Source organism: Ambystoma mexicanum, chromosome 12, assembly GCF_040938575.1.
Source record: "Ambystoma mexicanum isolate Mex_15411 chromosome 12, UKY_AmexF1_1, whole genome shotgun sequence".
In the NCBI taxonomy this organism is placed as follows: domain Eukaryota; kingdom Metazoa; phylum Chordata; class Amphibia; order Caudata; family Ambystomatidae; genus Ambystoma; species Ambystoma mexicanum.
This window is the reverse complement of record NC_090936.1, coordinates 1,187,310,691-1,187,332,013: the sequence shown is the minus strand read 5'-3', so window position 1 is coordinate 1,187,332,013 and position 21,323 is coordinate 1,187,310,691. Positions and strand designations below refer to the sequence as shown.

Genomic DNA, 21,323 nt, shown 5'->3' with positions numbered 1-21,323 from the left:
CATATGAGAGAAACTTCAGATACCAGAAAGCCATAGGAGAGCCAGTGGAATAGGTCAAAGTGGTCATACTGAGGGTCACGCAAAATCCCTGAACAAGCAAAAGACTTTGATCTATCAACTGTGTGAAGCTAGGGAAGTGAATCCCACCAGATGAGAAAGAAAGGGAACTGAATCTTGCAAATACAAGCGAATGTGAGGTTGGTAAGGATCTGAGCCCGACAGAGGGAGATCCAGTGGATGAAGCCATCACCGAAAAACTGGCAGTCAAGAGGGGTCCGAGCCCGACCGAGGGAGATTTAGTGGTGAAGCTTTCTCCCGAAAGTTCATTGGAAAAGAACTGTCATATAATTTGTGGAATGTGATGTCAGAAGGGTCAGCGCCCAGAAGAGGGGGGCCCAGGGGTCAATCCATCACCCAGCGAACATTTGAAACGTACTGTTAATTTGTTAAAGGAGCGTTTGTTGTTATTTGAACATGTCGGGTCCTCGAAGGACTTGGCCATCGACGGCCATGAATCTCGAGAATTAAAAGCTGAACTGTCCTCTCGTGCTGGAGAAGCCCGAGACTGTACTGTGCTCCAAGCTCCCACCTTGCTCCGTGCTCAAAACGTGGGGAAGGGAGGCCCAGGCTACTGCATACTGACATATTATTTGAGAAAACTTCTTTCTTTTCTTGAGAACTAGCCCACACCCTTTTTGTATTAGTTGTAAGGTTTGTCAATAGGTTTGCTAGTATAGGCCCTTTTATTTTGACACAATGCCACTAGCACTGCCTTATTTTCATTTGATGGTTGATGCTTGCTCCCATCTTAGATTTAGGTTTAGAATAGGCGTTGTTCAACCTGCATACAGAATTCATTGTTCAATAAACACCCTTGAACTGTGATCACTTGTGTCTCTTGTTGCCACCATGAGTTTCTCACAATGTAGGGAGGGAGGGAGGGAGGGAGGGAGGGAGGGAGAGAGAGGAGGGGGGAGAGATGGATGGATGGATGGATGGAGGGAGGGAGGGAGAGAGAGAGAGAGAGGGAGAGGGAGGGAGGGAGGGAGGGAGGGAGGGAGGGATTCACGACATTGAGGATGTGATGGTTGGTGCCAAGACCTAGGGGAGCTGCCATCACAAACATTATTGAAGACACAACTCGAAGGATGAAACGCAAGCCTTGACCCATCGGGGATTAATACCCGATTTGGAAGTTATGCAGAGACTGCCAGGCACTTGCAGTGCCTGGCTAGAAAGAGACTCGCCTCTCAATAAAGCAGTGGGGGCAATGGGTGGGGGGGGGGCACTGCCCAGAGCTGCTATACCTACTATAACTTTTTTTCTAATTTAAAACCGTTTGAGGTGGGAAAGGCACCTCCTCTGCAATAGAAGGGGGGATGTTTCTCGGCCCCCATTCCACACTCCCCACACTCTTCTCAGGGACGTAACGTGGGCCCCTGAAACCTCTCACTGCCCCCCATTCCACACTCCCCACACTCTTCTCAGGGACGTAACGTGGGCCCCTGAAACCTCTCACTGCCCCCCATTCCACACTCCCCACACTCTTCTCAGGGACGTAACGTGGGCCCCTGAAACCTCTCACTGCTGCCCCCCATTCCACACTCCCCACACTCTTTTCAGGGACGTGGCGTGGGCCCCTGAAACCTTCAGGTCGCTCACTGCCCCCCATTTAGGGACCCCTAGCTCGTTGCGAGGCCTTTGCATGTCCCGTGCCCCCATGATTTGTGCTATGCCACCCGCTTCTCCTGCTCTGCCAGGCGGCACGGGGGTGTGGTCTCTGGTCTCCCCCCATGATCAGCAGGGTGCCCCAGGATTTGTGTTCTGCCACCCGCTGCCAGGTGGGAAGGGGAGTGTCTGGTCTCAACCCATGATATGATTTGTGTTATGCCACCCTCTGCTCCCACTATGCCAGGTGGGAAGGGGAGTCTCTGCCCCCCCCCCATGATGTACGGGGTCCCCATGATTTGTGTTGTGCCACCCACTGCTCCCGCTCTGCCAGGCGGCAAGAGGGGTCTCTGATCTCTCTCCATGATCTGCAGGGTGCCCCCGTGATTTGTGCTATGCCACCCGCTGCTCCCGCTGTGCCAGGTTGGAGGGAGTGTCTGGTCTCTCCACATGATCTGCCAGGTGTCCCCATGATCTGTTATGCCACCTTCTGCTCCCGCTCTGCCCTGTGCCCATGATGTACGGGGTCCCCATGATTTGTGTTATGCCACCCGCTGCTCCCGCTCTGCCAGGTGGGAAGGGGAGTATCTGATCTCTCCCCATGATTTGTTATGCCACCCTCTGCTCCCACTGTGCCAGGCGGGAAGGAGGGGTGTCTGGTCTCTCCCCATGATCTGCCAGGTGTCCCCATGATTTGTGCTATGCCACCGGCTGCTCCTGCTCTGCCAGGTGGGAAGGGGAGTGTCTGGTCTCTCCCCATGATCTGCCACGTGTCCCCATGATTTGTGCTATGCCACCTGCTGCTCCCGCTCTGCCAGGTGGGATAGGGAGTGTCTGGTCTCTCCCCGTGATTTGTGCTATGCCACCTGCTGCTCTCGCTCTGCCAGGCAGGCGGGGGGAGCCTCTGGGCTCTAGCCTAACGTCCTGTACTGGGCGCTGTAACCAAGGCGCCCACAGGCTCTCCCTAAACAGGATTTGCATGTTTGTGTGTGCTTTGCCTGAGGCTTGCCAGTGAGAGTCCAGGGGGGAGGAAACGCTGTGTGGGGCAGGCAGGCTGGGCCAAGTGACAGACCGAAGGCGCACGAGTTTGCTCTGGAGGGGGTCTTGCTGGGGGGCTGCTGCAGGGCATTCGAACATTTTCATTTGTACTTAAGAATCGAACACGGGTGCCCAGCGCCCCAGCCGAAGGGCCCCTAAAGTGGAAGTGGCTGTTGGCGGTCAATTCCCCGCGCGGGAGTAGAAGCCGGGTGCAACAAACGCCGCCCCCCCCCCCCCAGGTGGCACGAGGCCCCTCACCAGGAGTGAGTGCTTGAGGGTCTTTGGCAAAGGTATGCCCCAGAGGACGCACTGAAGAGCTGTAAGTGGCAGTGAGGATGTGGGCGAGGTGGGACAAGATGATGGCGTCCGGGGAGCAGAGCTGCGAGCACATGGGACTGGCAGAAGCGGCCTCGCCCTCTCACGTGGACCTGGAGGCAAATGGTGAGAGGGTGAGGGGGGGGGGGCACGGTGTTGTTTCATGACTTGGAGAACTTAAAAACGGAAAGACCCATTGGGGTTCATAGCAATGTATTCTTTGGGGGTGACGGAATGTGTTCATACCACTCGGGAGAGCACGTTTCTACGTCAAAGGCTTTACTTCAACAAATGGATGCATTCTGGGAGTCGTAGTCTAAGATCATTTAAATACAGTGGACTTTAGCTCTGTGTGGGTCACGAAAGGGAGCCCCATATCTGGACAAGGGGTACCCCTGGGGTCGTGGGAGTTGTACTGACGTAGATTAAACAGACTTTGCAAGATGTGTGCAAACCTTTTAAACAAAGAAAGGCGGGTTTCTTAAATCGTGTCGCCTGGTACTACTGGGGTTACTATCTGGGGCTCGGATTCCCTTAAATTGCGTCTTACAGACTCATGTTTTCAGTGCCTGTAAATCGACCAGAGGTGGAAACATGTATGTAGACCTGCACTCGGCATGTTTACGCACCTTGGCCCCCTTTGTTCACGTGTCCCTAAATTAGGAAACCGACAGCGTCTCCTCCTGCATCTGATTTTGATTCCGTCCGGGAATCCCTATGGATTCCGTCTTGTTGTTTACACGTGTAAAAAGCAGGCAGAATCTACAGGGATTCCCTTTTACATGCGGGCCCGTTACCGCTCCCGGCTGTGTGCGCAGGTGAAACGCATGATTCGCGGTCATGGCTGCATACGTGGCGGCCCCACTGCATTTCAAAACGTGTCCATTGCCATGAATGCAAAGGGCCCCTCCCCATCTGGCATGGGTTAGTCTGCATAACCCTGTAGGGTGCAATCCTCATCCTTGCCCCCTCCTTCGTTGTCACGCGCGGTTACCGGAGCGATGCACATGGGGCAGGGTTTTCTCAATCTCGGATCCCCCAAACAAATGTGTTCCCCGAAAAGGGTGACCAGGCCTCCCTGTTTTGCCAAGACTGTGCCGAAAATTGGGTGCGCTGTCCCCCTTTCTCAACGATTATTTTTCCATTGGAAAATGCAGTGCTTCCGGTTTTGGTAGCAGATCTTCATAGCTGGCGGGTAGGAGCAGGTCTGGGCTTAGGGCAGGGCGCCCGCCCGGGCACCATGCCCTCCCCCCGCCCATGACGCCATTAGCTCCCCACCACGCCAGATCGGAGGAGTCTTTCAAGGGCTCCCCGAGCTGGCGTGGTGGGAGAAGGCGTGGCAGGCACCCTTTTGTTATTAAAAGCGCCTGCGGCGGGGCGCATTTAATAACAAAAGGGCGCAATTAGCCCCCCACCACGCCAGCTCGAGAGTCTTTCAAGGGCTCCCCGAGCTGGCGTGGTGGGAGAAGGCGTGGCAGGCACCCTTTTGTTATTAAAAGCGCCTGCGGCGGGGCGCATTTAATAACAAAAGGGCGCAATTAGCCCCCCACCACGCCAGCTCGAGAGAGTCTTTCAAGGGCTCCCCGAGCTGACGTGGTGGAAGAAGGCGTGGCAGGAAACCTTTTGTTATTAAAAGCACCCGCGGCGGGGCGCATTTAATAACATAGTGCTGATGCTTCAGCACCCTATTGAGATGAATACCTCCTCACTCTGATGCAGGAGCGAGATGATTTTCATTTTTAAACTGGCAGGCCCCGGAGCGGGGATAGATATAAAATATTTTTTTTAAAGTGTAGTGCCTGCCCCCAGGCCCTAGCGTCCTTCCCCCTGTTGACCAGGGGCGCTCGGCGAGGGGGGGCGTCAATTCGTCCAGGATGCTACTGCCGCTAATACCTTAATTATAATATGTGTTTATTCCACCAGTAGCACTTAAATTTACTTCTCCTCCAGCTGATTCTGAAGTGTACACCTTGCAGCTACTTTCGCGAGTTAGTCCTACTTTTATGTTAGTTGCCCTGTCCTGGTTTTTTACTTTTAAAATCTGATGCTTCTTGGGTGCAATTGATTAATCCGTTTAAGTGTGTTTGGACGTAATCGTGCCGGAACCGGGATTCGAACCGAAAAGTAAGTGAGAATCTTAAACGTAAGAGCACTTGCATGCCTGATTGGGATGGCTTTGTGAAACCACTTGATGGGATTGTACTCAGTTTTGACCTTTTAGTTAGGCACATTATGGGAACCACTCCTCTCCTGGGTTCTGGCGGTCAGGATTAATTTTCTGAGAGGCACATCTTTTTTGGGGGGAGTTGAGAACAAATACCCCGATACCTCTTGCCCTTTCTGCTGGGATCCTACAGTAAATAATTTATAGTTACAGCAATGTGTAACCACGAGTGGATGGAGATGGACGAGAGTTTCCGTCTACACCCCTTCCCCCCCCCCCTCCTCCTACACCCTGCTTTTTAATTATTTTTTTTCTTTTTTTTAGGACAACAGCCTGTTCATTTCACCTCTAGTTTTCGCCTTGCAAGGACGGGCCTCTCCGGAGAGGGGAGGCTCTCTGCCCCCCAGCAGCGGGGCCGCAGGCAGGTCACTGTGTACCTACCCTATGCTGTGCAGGTGGTGGCCTGTGTGCTGGGGGGGGGGGGCGCTGTCATGTTCACTGCACATTGGTCTTCTAGATGGTGCCCCCGGGGTGAAGATGGGCCCGGAACCTGCCCGAAGAAGCCCGTCCTCCTCACTTACTTTTGGGACCCACTCTGCTTGTGTCCACTTTCAGCCGTTCGTTGTACCCCTACTTTTAGGGGTCTGCATCCGGCGGGCCCCCTGATGTTTTGGACTATGTCTCCCAGCTTCCCTGGTTATTGGTTTTGCTGGGCAGAGCCGATGGGAGTTGTAGTCCAGAACACCTGGAGAGCCACCGCTTGCAGACACCTTCTTCAGAAGCACGGGAATGCCTCGTGGTGCTTTTGTGAACCCCCCCCCCCCCCTTGTTGTGATGGAGGCGGTGTGTGCGGAGAAAGGTGTTTCCCATATAATGTGTGTGCATAAGCACTTATTTCCGTGATTTTTGGGGTGACACTTATTTTCTCTGATGTGCACATCGAGGTATTTGCTGCTATTCTGCTTAGGCACATGTTTGGTGTTACATGTGTCCACGATTCATGTTTTTCTACGATGAGCTTGCACACGTGTTTGCAGGTGTGTTGCATGCACAAGTATTTTCAGCTCTGATTACTCTGCACAAGCTGGGGTGCACTCGCCTACAGGGAACTCTGGAGATTTCCCGGTAGGCCTTTGCATCCTGGGCAAGCGTGGACCGGCCTACAGGGAACTCTGGAGATTTCCTTGTAGGCCTTTGCACCCTGGGCAGAGGTGGACCGGCCTACGGGGAACTCTGGAGATTTCCCTGTAGGCCTTTGCACCCAGGGCAGGCGTGGCCTTTGCACCCATGGCAGTTGTGGACCGGCCTACAGGGAACTCTGGAGATTTCCCTGTAGGCCTTTGCACCCAGGGCAGGCGTGGCCTTTGCACCCTGGGCAGGAGTGGACCGCCCTACAGAGAACTCTGGAGATTTCCCTGTAGGCCTTTGCACCCAGGGCAGGCGTGCACCGGCCTACAGGGAACTCTGGAGATTTCCCTGTAGGCCTTTGCACCCTGGGCAGGGGTGGACCGGTCTACAGGGAACTCTGGAGATTTCCCTGTAGGCCTTTGCACCCAGGGCAAGCGTGGACCGGCCTACGGGGTGGACCGGCCTCTGCACCGTGGGCCACTTTTGTGTGGTTGCTCATTTTCTTTCACAAATTCTCCTGTGGGAGGGGCCGCTTTGAGAAGCATATACAGGGCCACCTTTGGTTACCAGTCCACCCCTGTGCTCGGGTGTTTGCTGCTGCTGGATGTGTACCCGAGGAGCTGCAACACGGATGTGCATGTAGGAGCATTTCCTGCTGTGGCTGATGTGTGCACACACTTCTTTCCATTTCCTGTTCACACACCTGGTGGCGCGGTCCTCTCCGTATGAACCTCTTGACTCTGGAACAGACACCAGACTCCACCTGCCACAGAGGGAGGATTTGGGCACCTGTTGGTTCCAGCACGCCCCTTTTCTGGATTGCTTCTAATTGTGTTGGTTAATATTTTTCTTAAGTGATCTAAAACTAATTTTGTGCAGGATACAAATTTAATGATGACTATATTTTTCAGATAAAAATAAGCAACGTTGAGGGCAAACTAGATTCATTTTCAAAATGTAACCTGCACAGATTATGGTTAATGCCATGGTCTTTCCCTGTCGGACTACGATCCCCATGATTCCTCACCATTGACTGATTTCTATGGTTGCTGGTAGTTGTAGTCCAAAACATCTGGAGAACCAAAGTTTGCAGACCCCTGTAGTGCCCGCACCACGACGCCTCCAGAAAACGATGCCACATGGCACAGCGCCGGCTGAAGTACCAGTACAGGCTGTGTGGTTAGTGCAGGCAATGCAGCACACACACTGTAACACATCAACAATACATTTTAAATGTCACCAGTGAGAACCAAAGGCGATTTACTCAAGAATGAGCCTAAGGCATTTAACACAAAGAAAAAATCTGAATTTCCCTGGTGTAATATGTATTTTTGTAAAATGCCAGGTAAAGTGGCATGTCCCAGGACTAATGCATCCTCTATAGGGGTCTGTGTTGGACCTCATGGCCTTCATCCTTCCAAGGTCAATAAAATGAGTACCATTAAGTTGGATAACAATAAACATCTGTTATCTGTCAATAGCGCCAAGATGCCCCTCTAGGGGGTGAACGTGCGCTCTAGAAATACACCCGTTATGTCCTAGTAGCTCCCAGAAGCATGTCGCAGTAGCTCCCTGAAGCCTCCCAGAGTACCGGGCCTTTTAACGCAAACGCCCTCCTTGATCCGCCATTACTGATGGTTGCACATAGTGAACTTTTTTTGTTATCGGTAGAAAGTGTTTTTCAAAACAAGTATTCATTTGCACTTCCTTTTGACACTGTTTGTCATTTTGAAAAATATCTTTTAAGCATTTGTGTTGTTCAGTCGCACCGGGAGCGTTCCAAGTGCCCGATAGAATTACCAATAAACCATGTCCGACCCAAATAACCGGACAGACTCAAAGAATATGGCAAAGTAATACTTTATTATCAGCTCGAATAAAGTAGGGAAACCTGCTGAATAAACCAATTGCAGCTCACTCACTCAACTACATATCAACTCCACAAAGTCTTTATACCTCAATGTACATTAGCTATGACGTCATCCTACGTGGCAAACGCTAAAAGCCTATCGCAAGGAGGGATTGGTTAAGGGAACATAAATACCTTTACTTCATTTAGGCGTTTGTAACATAATTGTCTGCCCCTTATCTGGTAGGCACGCCTTGCTCTACCTCTTACTACGTATAATACAGATTAATAGCAGAATAACAGCAGCAGATTGGCTTCTGCAACAATGTATGGTACGCTGCTACATAGGCCCTCAGGATTGGTTGGCTTTTTCTCCAAACCTTGGACATTCGGCTCGTTAGCAGCATGTAGGCAAAATGAAACCCAGGTGCGGGGAACGTCAGACCACTGCCCACTTGGCCAATTTAGCCTACCATCTCGCATCAGTTAGGCCCTAAAACAAGGCTTCTTCTTTGTAGTTGACCTTGCTGGCTGTTCTCTTCCTCTGGACTTTTAAGGGAGTGAAGGTAGATTGCGATCTTCGTCTGGAGCTCAATGAATAAGCCTTGTTTCCCAGTCCTGCACCATGTGTGAGGAGACCACGATTTTGTCAATTTTTACCTTTTTATTTAGTGCTATTTTATTTAATTATATTGGGTGCTATTACTCCTCTTGGCCTCTGGAGACTTGGTTGCTCTGTCTTGCATATGCTTTCTGCATCTTTGATTGTTCAATACTTGGCAGTTGCAAATGTTCACTCCTTTACTTAATATAAGAGAAATATGTCATTAGTATGTAGCTTATCCTCTTTGACTCCCCTTGTGCTTTGCAGTTCCTCTTGATGTGGCTTCCTTGATCGCAAGTCAAACAGATACTCTTTGTTCTTTGCACACAGATGTTTTCCAGCATCTGTCCATTCTGCAGCCTCGGTCTCTCTCATTAAGGCTTCTTAGCTTACTATTATAAGAAACCGACGTCCATCTTTTCATCATGGCCGCTTTACCTGCGTTACATTTTATACTGCAGCAAGCTTCTATATTTCTTAACTAATTTGCATTTCTCTTCTTACTTTAGTGTACATGATTTTCTGTGTATTCGCATGAATGTTCACTTTAGTTACATCTTTATTCTTTAAGTATTCACATATCATTTCAGTGCGTCCACGTATCTTCTCTTTATGACGTCACTTTACTGTGGTCTGATTTCACGTACAGCTCTACTATGTCCAATGGTGTATGCAGACATCCTTCCACCACGTCAGTGTGAGGATACATTCGATACGGTTGTCTAAGTGCATATCGTCTCTCGTATCTTGGAAGCAGTATTGGGATAATGCCTGATGTCATGCACAGTGCTTTCTTGCTGTTTCCTGTATGACGGAGGCGAGGCGGCAAGCACTAGAGATGACGTGTACATCTGCCTCTCTACATTGTATTAATCCGTTTGGTCTAATGTCCGCTTTTAAAGGTTATTGAAGGGGCCATGGTATTCTGTCCCAGTGACTCATTCTGCATCTATTTTTAGTTAAAAGGAGGTCAGAGGTATGACATGAATAAAGCTTCTGGTTATTTTGTGGAAGTCAGCGGTGTGAACCATTCTGCCCCTCAGCCCCTCTCTGCTTAACCGCCTAAGCTGTCTGCCTCAACCAAGCCTTGAGCAGCTAACCACGCAAAGTGGAAGTTGCCCGCCGATGTTTCTCCACAAGCCATGTATTCTCCATCTGAGGAGGCTGGGGTTTTGATTTCTGTTCACCAGTACTTCGTCAGAGGATTGGGCGACTATGGCACTCCTGTCCATCATGAACCTTATTCATACTTTGTGATTTTGGCCTGACTTTACGCCAATGCTTTCGCTGTCCTTTCATCTCGATCAGGACATTGTGCGCCCTACATTCTTTCCAAGTCCCCCTTGTCCATGGGGGAGGCCACTGGCGAACCTGGCTCTGCTTCATTGCCTGGAGATTTGTCGATGATGGTCTGATGATTTTGGGCTCCCTGATGGTTTGACTTTTTCTGTTTGTCATCAAGGCTTCTGCTGTTACCATGACCCATCTGGAGTTGACTGACTATTCTACAGCTTCTTCTTATCTTTTGTGCAACACCACTGGCCGCATTACAAGACAGCCTGTCCGGAAAGAACGGTGGTGGTAAATCTGCCACCACCATTCTTTACGGACCAGCTGATCTCGAGTCCTGCAGGTGGGAGGTGTCATTCCCGCCAGGTCTGACCTGGCGGGTTTAACACCACCCGCCTGCAGGCGGACATGGAAACACTGGCACCATTACAGCATAGTGCCGGTGTTTCCACTTCCCCATTCCCATGGAGTTCTATTGGACTCCATGGGAATGGGGATTAACAGAAGCCCGCCTCCGGAATTACCGGGTCACCGGGGTTGTAATGTCCCGGTGATTCCGGAAATCACAGATGTGGAATGGTAATACAAGTCCGGCGGTAACCTGCTGGAATTTCCCCATTTTCCCCATGTCTTTACAAAGATGGTGGCTTCTTGGTTGGAATTTCGAGGACTCCTATTCTCATTGCTTCGGCCTAGGTGAGCCCCCTTCCTTTTCCAGCTGTTCGACCAGCTGTGCTTGGGGTCTTGCCTTTCGCGTCATGATTCTCCAGGCAGGTTCTCGCTATAGTGGTCTTGTCTGTCTCCTCAGTAAATGCACTGGTCTTGCGATGTATAGCGCGTCACCCGTGGCTTAATCTTCTTTGCTGGTGGTCATCGAATAATGGCCAATGCGTATATTCCTATTCTATAAGGACTGTGACAAGTTGGTGATATATCAGATATTTATATCCTATTTCATGGTGGAGCCGATCCGCTTCTAAGCGCTGTAACGAAAGGGTTACTACTCCACTTTAATGGTACTCAATGTATCAACCTTGGAAGGATGAAGAGCTGAGTCACTTCATCGGAATTCCAACCTGCGAAATGCAGGCTTCCCTCGTGTCACGGGCAAGCACTTAATCTGTGAGCTACGTCCCACATATTGCCAACTTCAACACAGTACTGTTTTTCACCCCTTAAGAGCAATTATTGATACTAGTTGAGTTTGGGAGCTTGTTCCCTGCACCAAGCTCTGGCGAGTTTCAGTTATTACCTTTTTGGAGTGGAGTGGGTGCATGCGAGTGTGCACTAAGAACTGCGCATGCTCAGGAGCACGAGGGGGAAGTGCACAGTCAGAATCTAGACCCTGATTCTTGTCAGTAGGTCTGGCTCAGGCAGTATGAAGGGGGAGGCCTCACCCCAGACCCCTGCCCTGCAACATGCCTGGTGATGCCATGCTGGGCACTGCCCAGCGAGCTTCAATGATCATGTGCAGACGTGCCAACATTATCCATTCCATTGGGCAGACAGTAGTCCAGTCCTGGTTCTAACTTTGCATTCTGGGACTTGTGGTCCTGGGTCCACAATCCAGGACTTTCAAACCAGGACAGGAATTCTGTCTTCCAAATGGAATAGATACTGTTGGCATGTCTGTGTATGGTATGGTTATGTTTAAAACATTATCCAAACATGCTGGCCACCCTGAGGCAAAGCAACAGCACTGTCCTTTATTATTTTTTTATTTTTCATGTAGCGACTTGAAGACTCCCTGCAGCATGTATGAGAAGAGCCCTCGTGGCCAGTGCTCATCTACTGTTGCAATGCTTTGGGTTCGAACATCAAATATTGATTTGATGATTTACATAGTGCTTCATGCCAGATCCCTGCAGCTTTTAAGTGCTGTTATAATCGGTGTCACTCTACCCACTCGTGGAGCTCAATTATCAACCCTGGGGTAGGGATGGTGAGCGGCTGAGTTTACCTGACAGAGAGGGGGGCATATTGACCTTAAGCTATCGAAACGTTGGCTAAGTGTTGGCCTGTTGATAGATCGGAATATCCTCATCAGGGCAACATGTGCATTATTCCACTTAAATAGTGTATATCTGACTTGTCATGCTCATTGGTGAGTTTATATCCAGTATGTTGTATATGCAGTGGGACAAATTTGAAGTTGCAAGCTAGTAGCCAAACCTTTAAAAGTCACACGCCCCCTCAGTTCTCTACATGCGCACAACACACCATGTCTCAATCACCAAGAGTCAATTATCACTAGCCAATGGCAAGGGCCAATATTGAAGCCTTCTATATGTCTGGGTGAGAACCCGGCCTTTTCTTCTTGATGCCTGCAGGGCCATGAACATCTTCCATATTTTAGCCATTCCTCTAGCTGGTACTTTCTCTCTGGAGGGGCCCCACAGCTTGATGAGGAGTACATGTGTGCTTTGATTATTTCAAGGGAACACCAGGGCGGGTGGCACAATGGAGGCTCCGCTTTCAAACCAAGTGTTGGGGTTTCTGGTGTGCCCAGACATTGCTGCTGTATTTTGTAAGGAACTCATGGTGGCAACAGTAAAGACAGACAGTGATCACAGTTCAAGGGTGTTTATTGAATTTTATAATGGGTGAGATAAACGCCTAATCTAAACCTAAATCTAAAATGGGAGCAAGCTGCGACCATCAAACAATAATAAGGCAGTCCTAGTGGTGTCTTGTCAAATAAAAGGAGCCTACACTTAAAAAAAAAAGATTGCCAATTCGTTACTGATAAATTACAAAAAGAGTGTGGCTTAATGTTCACCAGAAAAGAAAGAAGTGTTCACAAAATGATAAATCAGGATGGTATGCTGGGTCTCCCGTCCCCGCGTTTGAAGCATGGGATATGGTGGGACGCTCGAGCACAGCAGACTCCTTGGCCTCATCAGGATGAGGTTCACGGTTCAACACTATCAAGACCTTCAGAGGCTAAGTCTGTTTCCTGTAAATGTCCCTTGCTGTAGAAGACTTTCTGATTCAAAGTAACAAACAAACAAAAGGGTCCTTCGGTACTCCTGCAACTTGGGCGATTTGCTCTTCAGCCCTTGGATCTCCCTCTGTCGGGCTCAGATCCCTCTTGCAACTTGGGCCTCCCTCCGTCAGGTTCACTACAGCCTTTCAAATATTGCTATTACCATTCAAATGTCGTTTCCAACAATTCCCCACTGAGGACAACCCTTGACTGGGTTTACTCTTGTTGACACAATGTTCACAGGTGTATTACTCCTGATGTAAAAAAACAAAAGTTCTCTTGGTGGTCTTGCACCTTGGGCGATTGCCTCTCACCCCTAGGATCTCCCTCTGTCTGGCTCGGATCCTCCTTGCAGTTTGGGCCTCCATCCGTCGGGTTCACTACGGCCTTTCTTTAACACAGTTCATGTATTGTACTTCTCAGAAGGCGGGGTGTTCCTTCTCCCAGCTTTCTGTCGGCATCCCTCTGTCGGGTTCACACTTGCCTTATTCCACGGTTCACAATCTTATTGGAAAGCAGGGATCCCTTCCACTAAATTTCCTCTGGCCACGGGGCAGAGACTTTCAATTGTATAAGGGATTTAACATAACCCTTATATGGCCACTCTGATGCCTCACACCACCCTTTCCTAGGGCCTGCTGGTTCTTGTAGTTTCAAAACAGATCCCTGTCCGAGCCTTTCGAATAGGTGCCCACATGGCGCCAGACCCCTCTGCACCTGGACCTCAACTGGACTTTCTTTAAAGTGCAAACACAATGTCTGCCTCTTGTAAATTTCTTGCTTTCATAAATGTTGCTACTTGCAACCTTGGGCTCAAAACAGTTCGGCTTGCTATCAGGTTCCTCCGACTCACCGGCTGTGCTGAACCCGTTGGTGTCTTTGATCTCTGGAGTCAAGGATAGTACCACGGTAGCCAGCTTGCCTCTCTGCTTGCGTTATCAATGCGGAAGGCCTCCGTGCACTATTATCGTCTGCTGCTTTGCACGCCAGCTGTAACTTCCCAGTCTTATGATTCCCCTTTCGGAGGCTTCACGTGTCTGAGTTGAAAAGGGATAGGGTAACTTCCCCCTTTGTCGTACTTCCACGTCTCACTGCTTTCCATCTCCATTTGAACTGCCGGTTTGGTGTAGCTGTCTCCTTGTGCATTCAGCCTTAGTTGAGGTGTGTTTTCGTGCTCTGCCCTTTATCCCTGTGGGGAAGAGAAAGGTCTGTCAGGTGCACGTGGTTCCTGTCAATTGCCGACTCTGCATGACAATTGTGTCGGGACATGTCAGGTAAACAACTTTAGTGTTCGTGTGAGAAAACGAGGGATAGAGCCTCTAAGTGTCCTACTGGGTAGGAAGTGGAAAAGGTGTCATGAGGAATCATATTCTTCATTAGGAGAATTTGGATTGGTTGAGTCTGGTAGGGTTTGTGAAATGAATAGGGGAAATGGTGGTGTTTTGTCAAAGCAGATTGTTATTTCCCGAACTCACAATCAAACGGATGTGGAGGAGAATGACTGGGAGTATTCGGGTAGGGCATGTGGAAATAGGTATTCTGGGAGAGATGGTTTCCACGTGCAACGGGGGTTTGGATTCCTAGGGGATTTGTCATATTGAGATGGTTTGTTGGATCCGGGTAAGAGTTTTATTCTGAGGAACAGAGACGGGTGTGGTACAGCCTACAATGTCATGATCCGCTGAGCCCGCCCTTTTTGGACTTCATGGTCCATGATGCACCGCGTTGTTAACTCCGCGGTTCTACCAACATGGCCGGCGCCTCCGAAGGGCTGCACGCCAGCCTTCTCTTACTACGTTCAGCTGCCTAGAAAAAGGCCATGCCTCTGCGGCACCGCGCATCTCAACGCTACTGCTTGGTGTAGCTAGACGTGCGTTCCAAAGTTCGCTTCGTGCTCTCCGTGTTACCCTATTTTCTTCCTTCCTTCCTGGTATTCATTTTTACCCTTTCCCCTTACCTGTTTTCGTGGACTACTCCTGCAAATTCCTCATGCTCAGACTCTGAGCCCGACTCCTTTGAGCCGACTTGTCAGCACCCTGGTTCCTGGCCCGGATACTGAACGCTTCTGTTTGGAAGGCTGCAACCTCACGCTGGACTCCGAAGACCCGCGTCCAGGTTTATACAAGTCCCGGACAGTAATGAAAAAGGATGCTTTGTCCAAGAGCGTCACAAGAAAGGAAAAACAGGTGAGAAGGGGAGAAACTTGTGACATACAGAGTCTCTGTGATCTCAACCTCCTCTCCTTCCTCCGCGGTAAAGTACCGCGTCTCACCTGTGGCATTTCCCGGAGCATAACCCCAGGCTCTCCTACCCAGGTGATCCTCCCTCGCTCATCCACCCTCAGGGTTGGGATCTGAGAGCGTTGGCCCTTCCCTGGCACCTGAATAAGGGATTCTCGGGGGAAAATACCTTCAGGTTTCTCACAATTTGCAGATGTCAATATTACGTATATTAAAATCTACTGGATGGACTGTGTAATGTGTATTTATGCCAAGGGTCACACATCTGGGTTCTGATACAACATAGACTATTTACTGCAATAAGTGCAACTTTTGACTTACCGAAAAGCTGGTTGTCTGGTATTATATTACCTATGTATAAGTGGGTGGAGCGTTCTCACCCCCGCAGCCATCAAAAGGTATTTGCTTGTATATTATTAAAAGAACTGAATAATTTGATTGAGCAATCCAGTGTCCTTCCTCGGAATGAGGCTAGCTGTCATGATGCTTCTTCCACATTGGATAACATCTTGCCCTTAGGCGCTGTAGTCTGTGGCGTACATTGATTTCAGTATGTCTTTCGACAAAGTTAATCATAGAATATTTAAGCAATATAACCCGAGCAGGGGAAGGGCATAAGCTAACTTTAACATTAGCACCAGGGCATTACCTGACCGATAATGCCCCCCGTAAGGTTTATATTGCTATTAATACGCCAGCACGTTGTGCCACTGTACTAATCGAGTAATTCTCAAGTTGAGAAACAGCTTGTTTGCCGTCAACTTGAGAAAAAAATACAAATTAAGATGGCCGCCATGGATCTCGGAGAAGGGAAATGCATTTTGTCCCTTCTCCCTTTTACATGGCGGCCATTGCTGAGACTGGGACGGCTGGACTAGTGTTCCCGGCGCTGGAGAGGGTCAAGGCAGCGCCAGATAAGTGGGGCAGGGGTGGGGGGGATTGGAGATGTGGAAAAGGTGGTTGAGGCGGGTAGGGGACGCGGGAGAGGGCACTTAACTGATTCCTGGCAAGGAAAAATGGTGGCCTCCAGCTCCGAGCAGGGGTTTTACCATGCCTTTTGATTGCCTGGGAGGCCACCACACACCCCGCCCCCTCGCCGGGTATTAAAATGCACATACACATACCTGGGGGTATCCCGGTTGGGTTACTAAAGATGGTCACGGCCTTGCATGATCACACCACTGTGTCTGTCACACTTAACACCACTGGTGGGATTTGTGAAAGGAATGAAGCAAGGACACGTTTTGGCGCCTGCACGATTTATTTTGTATCTTGCAGACTCTACTGCGGCTCACACATGTGGCATGGTTTATCATCCAAAATTGGGCAACAGCTACACGGACGGCCTTCTTTTGCTTGACTATCCCGCTACTGACACACCTGCTAAACAGTATGATCTGTGTATCCACAGTAATGAGACTACAATTATAATGTTTAATGATACAAATCGTAAAGCATTCAATTGGAAGTTGAATGAACGCTCACTTGAAGTAGTCACCAATTACTGATCACTTGGTGTATTCATTGATGATAAATTGACGTGGAAAGAACAATGGACACAGGTGCTGCACTCTAATAAAGAACTATGTGCTCAATTAGATTATGTGCCATCAAACACTGTGGACATATCTTAAAACCTATACTAGACTTGAGAGGTGTGGGGGCCATGTAGAGAAGGGGTCTGCAACCTGCAACTCTCCTAATGTTTTGGACTACAACCCCCATGATCCATCACCATTCACTCTGCTAGCTAGGGCTGCTGGGAGTTGTAGTTCAGACCCGCTGGAGAGCCAAAGTTTCTAGACCTCTTTTCCAGGGTAAAGGCTGTGATTTAGGTTTGACGGTGCATGGTTGAAGAAGCTACATGGAGGTCTGTGTCGCCTGCCGATAAAATGTGTACGCCGCGTTTAGACTGCCCATTACACAGTACACACTGATTTAAAAAAGATAAAATGATGCTATAAAAATGTGGCAGCCTAATACTAATACCTTGCTGTGTCATGTTGGAGGGGCCTGAAGGCTAGATGTAAATGCACATATTAATACTACTGTTTGGAGACTCGGGAAGGAGCGCGAGCTTGGGTTGACGTGAAGATTGATTTGGCAGACGGCAATATGAAGAAAATAAAAACGAGTTAAAAAAAATATATATAGATTGCCATAACCTTCAACTAACAAAATATAGACCTGGCGACTAAAGGGATGCAGGGAACTGTGACGTCCCAGTTGGGCGTAGCGCGCATGCGCGGGCCTCGTTATGGACCCGCGCATGCGCAGTTGAATAAACTGCGTCCGTGCGGCGGTTGCCGCCGGGACGTGTAGCAAGCAACATCGCGTCCCGTGTCGTCCTTGATCTGTGTGCGTGCGCGTATGCATGTGAGGGGCGAGGGGCCGGAAGTAACAACTGGCGACGAGGCGGGATTGCCGCCACAGTGTTCGCCCAACGTACGTGGGCGCACAATTCACATCGTCCGCACACGAGGACACGACGCACAAACGTTTTTCTCCTCAGAGCAGTAGCGGCCTGAAAAGGTGCTCGTGCGCTGCTACAAGGAGAAGAAAGGGATCATTTTTGGAACACTTGAGGACAACCTGGGGACAATCCAAAAAAAAAAAAAGCCGGGCACAAGGTCAAGGCGACAGATAACAGCAGAAGGTACGTCGAGACTTACACCCGCCAGGTTTGCGGCCTCTAACACACCCAGAGGTGCCTGTGCGACCTGTGAAGATGGCAAGTAGCGAAGATGAGACAGAAGTGGCAACAAGAGCGGTGAGGACACAACAGGGGTCGCTGCTGCCCATGCAGGAGTTTGACACGTCGGGGCCCCCGTCCAAACTGGGACCCAGGTGGCTACTATGGGTCAAGAAGTTGGAGATGTACTTTACAGCGACCGGAACCACCAACGACGATGCAAAAAGGGCGACCCTTCTGTATTCAGCCGGGCTGGACATTATGCGCATCTATGAATCACTCACCCTGCCAGTAGTCACGTATGACACTGTCAAGACTGCGCTAGAAAACCACTTCATCCCACAGTCAAATGTCGACTATGAAAGATTTCTGTTCTACAGAGAGAAACAAAGGGAGGAAGAGTCTCTCGATCAATTCTGCGCCAGACTGAGAATGATAGCCAACACATGTCGCTGGGACAACGACGAGCTGATCAGGAACCAGGTCCTCCAGGGCTGTAGCTCGGGTAAATTGCGGCGACAAGTGCTGAGAGAGCCGGGGTGGACACTGCAGCAGATACTAGATAGTGGCCGCACGTATGAGCTGGCAGAATCCAGAGGAGCGAGCATGGATGCGGCGGTCAGGCCAAGCGCAAGGGAGGAAGCTTTTGCTGTAAACAAAAGGACGAAGCTGAAGGATAAGTGGGTCCCGAAGACAACGGAGAACAGACATCCCACTGCACCCGGATCAATCTGCCAAGATTGCGGATATGACCTGCCACATGTAGAGGAGTGTCCTGCCAAAACGAGATCCTGCGGACGGTGCAATGGACCGGGGCACTATGCCCGCATGTGCCGCGCCCCTGCTCCTGTACCTGCTCAGAGAGGCCCCGCGAGAACAAGGGGCAGCGGTTTCAGAAGGCAACGCAGCATCGCAGCTCTCGAACAGGAGGTGCGGAGGTTGCAACTTGCAGAGGAAGAAGAAGAAGAGGAGGGGGACGAAGAAGAGGTATTCTTCATTTCAAACATTGCCTCAGAAAGCAAACGGAGGAGGCAACCCAGGTGTGTGGTAGACATCCTGGGCATGCCGACGCAGATCCTCATCGACACAGGAGCATCCGTATGCGTGCTGGCAGAGGAAGATTATCTAAAACTCCCAAGCCCGCCGGCACTGGACAAGTCCATGGCGAAGATATTTACTTTTGGAGGAGACACCCCATTGCCACTCAAGGGTGTATTCGTGTCACCAGTGTCGAGGGGGGGAAAGCACCATCAAGGCAAAGTTCTTTGTCACGGACGTTAGCCCTCACTCGCTTCTCAGCTGTGCTGTGTCGGAGGCCCTCAATTTGGTTCATTTTGCATATGGAGTATACCAGATCGACATTGAAACGCTATTGGACAAGTTCTCGGGCATCTTCGAGGGCATAGGGAAGCTTAAAGCACCCCCAGTGCGCCTGCATATCGACGAGTCCATCAGACCGACAGCCCTCAAGCACTGTAGAATTCCGTTCCACCTAAGGGAGAAGGTGGAGGAGGAACTCCGATCACTCGTAGATATGGACATTATTGAGAGAGTGGAGGGGCCGACACCCTGGGTGTCCCCAATTGTGGTGGCCCCCAAGCCGAAACAGCCCGGGGTGGTGAGGATTTGCGTGGACATGCGCCTCCCAAACGCTGCGATCAAGAGGGAGAGGCACATTACTCCAACTCTAGATGACATTATCGGAGAGCTTCAGGGGGCAAGAGTTTTCTCAAAGCTGGACCTACGAGCGGGCTACCATCAGCTTGAACTGCACCCGGACTCCAGGTTCATAACTACTTTCACGACGCATGACGGCCTATACCAATTTAAACGCCTGAGCTTCGGTATCTCGTCAGCTGCCGAAGTATTCCAGAACACCATCAGAGGGGCGTTGGCTGGCCTAAAAGGGGTATTGAACATGAGCGACGACATCTTAGTTTTCGCGGACTCGGAAAGGGAGCACATGAAGAGGTTGGAGAACACGCTCCAGAGATTGAAGAACTTAGGGCTCACCCTTCATCGACAAAAATGCGAGTTTTTCAAGGACCGTATTGGTTTCTTCGGATTCATCTTCCATGCGGCCGGTGTGTCGCCCGACCCAGCCAAAGTGAAGGACATTAAGGAAGCCGCCCCCCCACAATCCCCCACGGAAGTAAGGAGCTTCCTGGGGATGGTAACTTATTGCGGGCGTTTCATGAAAGGGCTGGCGTCGCTGGCAGAACCACTCAGAGTGCTAACAAGGAACGACGCCGCGTGGAAATGGGGCGCCGGTGAACAAGAGGCATTCCAGACCCTGAAAAACGCCCTATCCGATGGGGACACCATGGCATACTTCAACCGACAAGGTGGAATTGGAGGTGGTGGTCGATGCGAGTCCAGTGGGAGTAGGGGCTGTGCTGCTGCAACCCAATGAACGAGGGGACATGCGTCCCATCGCCTATGCGAGTAAGGCTTTTTCGGACACGGAAATGAGATCCTCGCAGATCGAACGGGAGGCGTTAGCCATCCTGTGGGGCTGTCGACATTTCCGTTTGTACATTCTGGGCAAACCTGTCGTGGTGGTGACTGACCACAAGCCGCTACTGCCCATACTGGCGGGCGTGTCATCCAAGCCGCCCCCTAGGATCGAAAGGTGGATGCTGGCCCTGATGGAGTACGGGTGAAACTAGTTTACCGACCAGGAACGAACAACCCGGCCGACTACCTGTCGCGCCACCCCAGCAAGGAAAACTCCGTCACTGACATTGGGGCGAACGAGTGCCACGGGCTGCTGTGTCAGGTGGTGGAAGGGTCCCTTCCAATGGCAATCTCAAGACTTGAAATTGCGACAGAATGCTCCAAGGACGAGGTGTTTACCATCATCAAGACTGCCGTGAGGAGCGGTGATTGGAGGGAGGTATTGCACAACAACTCGCGCCGTCAAGCAGAGGCCCAGAGCGACCTCCAAGCACTCTGGAAAGTGAGGGATGAACTCTCCGTCTCAGACGATGGGCTAATACTTCGAGGGAGACAAATCGTCATCCCACGGGCACTGAGGACAAGGGTGCTTGAACTGGCCCACATTGGTCATCAGGGGGTTGTCAAAACTAAGGCTCGGCTGAGACACAAAGTATGGTTCCCGGACTTGGAGGGGCGAGTGGAGAGCTTCGTGAGGAGATGTGTGGCGTGCCAAGCAGCAGCCCCAGGAGACAGAGCTCCGCCAATAAGGTTGATGGAGCGTAGCAGCAAACCATGGGGAACTGTCCACGTGGACTTCGGCTCGACAGAGTTCGCGACGAAGGCATTAGAAAAAATGTTCGCCATGCATGGGTTCCCGGACCTACTGTGCTCAGACAACGGCCGCCGTTCA

At 50.5% G+C, this 21,323-nt stretch overlaps 1 protein-coding gene across 4 annotated transcripts in view; it reads left to right on the top strand.

Annotated features, from left to right (window-relative positions):
* The window catches only part of ANO6 (anoctamin 6), a 413,050-nt gene that overhangs the window by 20,909 nt on the left and 370,818 nt on the right, over positions 1 to 21,323 (top strand). Inside the window, exon 1 of one of the 4 annotated variants that reach the window (XM_069629840.1) lies at positions 3,039 to 3,147. The exons of 2 other annotated variants lie outside the window; for them this stretch is intronic. In XM_069629840.1, coding sequence (XP_069485941.1) covers positions 3,042 to 3,147 — 106 coding nt within the window. In that variant the 5' untranslated portion in view covers positions 3,039 to 3,041. Of the gene's footprint in view, positions 1 to 3,038; positions 3,148 to 21,323 lie in introns of those variants that run through there. One more of the 4 variants, XM_069629838.1, reaches the window with a different exon arrangement.